The sequence below is a fragment of the Passer montanus genome, unplaced genomic scaffold (assembly GCF_014805655.1).
Source record: "Passer montanus isolate IOZ18808 unplaced genomic scaffold, ASM1480565v1 scaffold11, whole genome shotgun sequence".
Taxonomy (NCBI): Eukaryota; Metazoa; Chordata; class Aves; order Passeriformes; family Passeridae; genus Passer; species Passer montanus.
Window position 1 is genome coordinate 16806722 of NW_024357613.1, and position 6000 is coordinate 16812721.

The 6000-nt window shown below is 44.2% G+C and overlaps 1 protein-coding gene across 1 annotated transcript in view; it reads right to left on the reverse strand.

Annotated features, from left to right (window-relative positions):
• The window catches only part of CD109 (CD109 molecule), a 72505-nt gene extending 69821 nt beyond the window's left edge, over window positions 1-2684 (reverse strand). The window contains exons 1-2 of the mRNA XM_039730164.1: window positions 2540-2684; window positions 2079-2239 (exon numbers count right to left, since the gene is read on the reverse strand). Coding sequence (XP_039586098.1) covers window positions 2079-2239; window positions 2540-2604 — 226 coding nt within the window. The 5' untranslated portion in view covers window positions 2605-2684. The remainder of the gene's footprint in view (window positions 1-2078; window positions 2240-2539) is intronic.
• Window positions 2685-6000: the final 3316 nt, after the last annotated feature.

The window sequence follows — 6000 nt, forward strand, 5'->3', positions numbered from 1 at the left end:
GAGCAGTCTTACCAAGGTAGGTATTCAGTGACAGATAAAACAACATTCTCTAAGCACTAATATATGCAACAATTATGTAATTTAAAGACGATTTTGTGTGCCTGGAGATATGCTTGGGCTTTTTCCTTTAGCTGCAACAGCTGGTTTGATAAAACCTCCAGTCCTCCTTCAGTCACAGACTAAGATCAGCTACAACAATACCACTTCATATTTTATCTTAAGATTGTTGTGTTCTTCAATGACAATTTTAAAGATTTATGTTCTTGTTCTGACAAGCTGCATTTGCTTCTCTCTGACAATTTGCTTTCTCTCTGAGTCAGAACTGAACCACACCTGCATCATCTTTGGATGCTTGTCTTCAAGACCACATCCTCTTTTACAGGGCAGTTCCCTTACTTCTGGCCCTTAACAGTTTTGCTTACATATTTGTTCGCGGCAACAAATTACTAATAGTTTGTATAATCTGACTAGAAAAAAATTGATGGCCACATACTAAACATTAAGAACTTTGCAAGAGGAAATAAACAGTATGCTCAGCATCTTTTTTGTTGGTTTTGTTGCTGTTGTTTGTTTCACTTATCAGGTAAAAAAGCATAGAAAATTTAAAGATATATTTAAAAGACTGGAAAATATTAGATGTTAGTAATTCAGTACAGCATTTGTCCGTTCTCCTCACTATAGCCACCTGTTCCTCATAAGCCCCCAGTGACTCTGACTTCAGCAGCTCCCGGTGTCAAGCATTATTCTGTGTGCTCAGAAGACAGAGACCGCCACATATTTTTACAAGCTTGGAATTACCAGTTACTTGTCTGGCTTTTAATGGTGAGAAGGACAAAAACAGACGGGTTGAAACTCATGCAAGACTCACTGAACTCTATGTTAAAGCAGAACAGAAGCAGGAAATAAAAGCCAGTATAGTTAGAGGAAAAAAAGTAGAAGAGAATTTATTTTATTTTTAAAACTTTGGATTTAAAAATAAAACAACAAAAGCTGACTGGTTTAGGTTTGTTTTGGTTCTATATCAAATTTTTTTCATCTGAATTCAAATGCACTCCATCACACTCAGAGCCTGAATCTTCTCTACAGGCTGTGAAGGCTTTGAAATGAAGGTGCGATGCTTCCCATTAAGGCATCTACCTTAATTGTAAGACATTAACGGAAGAATTACACAAGCACAGAGAAAGAGCATTATAGCAGGGTAGATTTTTCAGTACCTCACACTGCCCTCAGATTCTCTACTTCTAACAAATAAAATCTAGAGTTTAGATGTCGTTTATATCACCTCATAGTAAAAGCAGTATGAAAGCTGAACTATCCATAAAAAAATACTCTCTTTCTCATGAGGACAAATCCCAGGTAGGATATCTCTATACTTCTGTTGCCAGGTGACCTTTCTAAAAAGGAGCATTGGCCAGGACATCTCAGCTTTTCAGAGCTCCCACCACATCCACTACCCCTGCCTGGTGGCATAGATTAAATCAGTCTCTTCTCACATTTACTTATCTTCCATCCCCAAACTCTCCACAATTCAGTTCCTGATCCTTAAAAATTTTTGTTTCTTCAAATGCACAGAGCTTCCAAGTGTCTGACACAGTCATCTTCACTTTCCTATGGTCCTCAGGTCCTTCATTACTTTCATGAAGAAGCATGAAGAAGTAGCTTCAGTTGCTGCATTACCTTGTTTATTCCACCCCTTCCGTTCTCCCACACGTTTCCACTTTGCACCTTAACAAGCTACCAGTAAGCAACTTTTCTACTACTTCTAGTGGCCCCACTACATGAACCTGGTGCTTCCTGGTTCCTCAGAAATCCCACATCCATCACACTTTGCTATTTGATTATTTTCCGAGTTTACAACAGTTAACACACCCATGCAATCACTCACATCCACCTCAGATGCCCAACTCCAAACAGAGCCAGCAGCGTACAAGACTATTTTCCCATAGCGACTCCTACTTGGTAAAATTAATTTCCTATTTTAGTACCACTTAGAAGCTGGGATATTTTGGGAGGATTAAAATATTCCTGTGAGAAGGCAGACAGAAATACTTCCAAACCAAGTCCATTCTTTTTCTTACCTTTCTCAAAGACCATTTCCCTGCTCAAGATGGTCTCGTTATCTCTGATCACTTCTCCCTTTACGGCGACCCGTGCTGGGCTATCCGGCAGCAGAGCTACCCCAACAGTCAAGTTTGCTCCAGGCCTGATGTTCCAGGGAGCTGCCACAAGGAACGTAGGTCTGGAAAGCCCAAACGGGCAGAGGGAGAAAGGGCAGGGAGTGAGACACACTCTCACAAAAAGTAACCGCGTACACTTAAAGACATACGACACACGTTGCCAAGCTCTTCTGCCGCTCTCCGCTGCGGAGGCTGGAGGTGATGCTCGCCCCCGGGTGCGCAGGACAGGGCGCGGGCAGCGCCGCTCTGCCCGCTCCTGGGACCCGGGAGCCCGGGAAGCGCTGCCCGCGCAGCCCCCGTGCCGGCCGGGAGGGAAGGAAGAAGAGGTGCCCCGTGCCCTCTCCCGCCCCAGCCCCACGTACCCGGCCGCCGCGGAGCTGCAGAGGAAGAGGAGGAGGAAGAGGACATCGCCGCGGGACCGCGCCATGGCTCCCCGTGCGCGCTGCCCGGTGAGTCCGCCGCTGTGCGCAGGGCCGGGGCCGGGGCTGCGGCCGGGCGGGAGGCGCCTTGGCGGGCGGGGAAGGGAAGGGAAGGGAGAGGCGGCCGCTGCCCCAGCGCCAGGCACGCTCCGCCGGCGGCAGGAGCCCGGGGCGTGCCCGGGGCCGGCCCGGAGTGGGCGGCCCGGCGGCAGCACACATCTGTCCACACAGGGGTACACACGGGTGTCTCACCTGCCCTCAGCCATCGCTCCCACATCCTGCGGCTGATGCAGCTGGGAAACGGGTGGGATTCTCAGAACTCAACACCATACATCGAGAGGAATGTTTCCTGCCTGAAGCTCCGAACAGAGCAGCGGCTCTCCCGTTGTGGAGAGAGCTGCTCGGTTATCGGCCCGGAGAGCCCGCAGAGGCGCGCTGGCCTAGGGATCGGGCTCGGAGGCGAGTCGGGAGCGGTTCTGGGTCTGAACAGGGAGAAGGATGCTGGCAAAAATTCAAGGAGCCTCGTAGTTACTTAAATGTGAACTGATTGGTAATGCAGCTCTGGCTGGACTGTCCTCTGTGCCCCATATTTGCAAAATAAGGTCGTACTTACTTATAAATCTTAATCTACCTTCAGAGCTGAAAAAGCAGCTTGGGTAACAGAATCTTTTCTGTTCCTTTAGCAGGTTAATTTTAACTGTGCAGACTAGACACATCTAATGTTTGATTTGTGCAAAGTCTTTCATTGCAGGACAAGTCTAACACATTTAGAAATTATACTCAATTCTTCATGTGTGCCTCTTCAGAAGTGCTGGAGTGGCATCCTATGCATTGTGGTACACAGCCAAATGCAGTCAACTATAGTCCTAAACAGAAGCATCACACTATGTTCTCATGAAAATCAGATGTGAAGAGTAACATGCATAAACACTGTGCTTTAATTGTATGCCAGGGAGTCATGCAGTCTTCTCACATCTTTTACATTTGCTTTTATAGGTTTTTGTACTCAGCTGATTCCAGTCTTTGTGGTGACAGAAGAGAGAGTGTCACCTCTGTAGACTAGGAAAGGGGTGATAGTACAAAAAACAACTCATGCTTACAAAGTCAATCATGGCAGCTCCTCACCTGCAAAAGGTGCATGATAAGGCAAAGCTCAGGAGATGTCTGCTGTTGGTTTTAGTAACTCCTTATTACATGTGAGAAACAGCCAGGGAAGATGAACAGTCACTGCCACTCCTTTTCTTGGAGACTGGGAAAAAGTGCTTACAAGTAGCACTTCATCACAAGAACCCCAGCCTCAAGTGGCAAAGCCACACATAGTACACATCTCTATTCCGTGGCACAGAGCCAAACTGGCACTCCACTATACCTATCAATACTAATCAGCTCTCTCAGTCCCCAAAACAAGGTGGTAACATCCCAACTTCCTATCAGTTATGGTGCATGCTAGCCCGCAAACTGCACCAGAAATTGTTCAAGAAAACACCACAGCCAGGGCAAAACCATGCCAAGGTCAGCTTGAGGGTAGAGACAATCAGTTTGCAGTCCCAAGAACATTTGCTGGCACTGTTTAATTCATTAGCGTGAATGTAGCCCAAAAGTTCATTAGTGAAAATGCTTGCAAATGTCACAGATTTTGCCCAGTTGTGCAACAGTATTGTGGACTCCCATTTTCCCTTTTTGCTCCTAGGGGCTTGCTAGTTTAAGATACTTTAGTATATGTATTTGATCTCTTCTTCTACAAAAATGCCAATAAAGGAATTCTGCAGCAGAAAGTAAGAGAATAAATGGACTGTCATATTAGGGATTGTCCTGAATAGATTTTCAACAGATAAAAAACGGAGGAACAGAAATGGTTACATTCCATTCTATAACAACATACAAGCTCCATTTCTTACACATGTATCCATGCACTCAGAGATGTTTTCATCCTTTCATTTCCAAACAGGATATACTACACTGTAGGTAACATGTAGAAGATTTTCATGGTTAAACATTCAGAAATCAAGTGTGGTATGTAAGGACTCAGTAAGTTCCCAGTTAGCAGAAAACTTAAGCACATTTATGTTTATGAATGAAAATATGCCCATTGAGACAAAATTTCAAGAGTCGTGTCTTACCAGCACCTAAACAAGGTTTAAACAATTTTTAAAACTGCTCTGCAGCTGCTACTTTTCACTGCAATATATGCCCTGGTTTCCCTGAAACACCACTTCAAATCCTACATTCTTTTATCAAATGTGGTCCTTCTTTGGTGCCCAAACACTAACTAACCACTGTACCTGAACAGGGAGCAGTTTTACTGTGGGATGTCTCCCTCTCCCATCCTCCATTCAGCACCTCCCAGCTCTGCAATCCACAGCCCTCCAAACCCTATTCTGCAGCCTGCGCTATACAGTGCTTTCTAGAGAGAGTTTTACAACAATTGCAGCTCATTCCAGTGGCCCTGTTTGCAGCACAGCCCCAGAAGTGGGTATCCGTATAGTAAGATAAGAAACTATGGAGCATGAGCAGATAAGAAACTGAGACAACTTTCAGCCCTATAGCCAGTGACTGCCTATAACTATACCATGTATTGCAAGCCCACTCTGCACATTTCTCTGCACACAAAGAATAAAAATGGGTTATGAGTAACCGGAAAATTAGCACAGTTGGAGAGAATGAGCTAAACTGGTATCCCATTCATGCTTACTAAGTGCTAAGGTCTTTGTTCTGTTGGATTTGACTTGGGTTTCAGGTAAACAAAACTGATCACACAACTATAACAACAGGTTATAGTACTGTTACATTCCCCAGCACTCTGGTGATTTGCTCATTTCCACTGACAGTTGTCTTAGGGTTTTATTATGCAGTTGTGTGTCACTGTTTGATTTAGGTCAGACTGGTAACTCAAACAAAAACAAGCAGTCCTTCAGTTTGTGCTAAACTGGTGAAATTTAAACTTAGGGGCACGTAGTTATAAAAAATTTCTGCTTCTGTTACAGAATACACAATATTCTTAGCTAAAAAATTCCTGTCCATCCAGAACAAGCAGAAGAAACAGATCACATTAGTTCTAATTAACTGCTAAGACATCTGTGTTTTAACTAAACAAAAGGCCTTAGTTTGTCTACATATTCAAGGCTATAGAAACAACCATTTGTCAGGTCTCTGGCCTAAGTATGTTTTAAATGCCTGTTTCTGACAAACACCTGAAAGACTAATTTGTGTACAAAGATCACCATGCAAGGGAAATTTGGTTTTGAACCTCACTTCTGCATATTAGGAATGAATCTGAAGAAGTATAACCTAGCATGAAAGGATTTAATAATAATCAACTGCTCCAAGCCAAGTGGATACAGTGGAGACACAATTTGGCAGGTAAAACAGGTTTCTCTTGTGTTCAGCATGCAGCCAGAGAAACT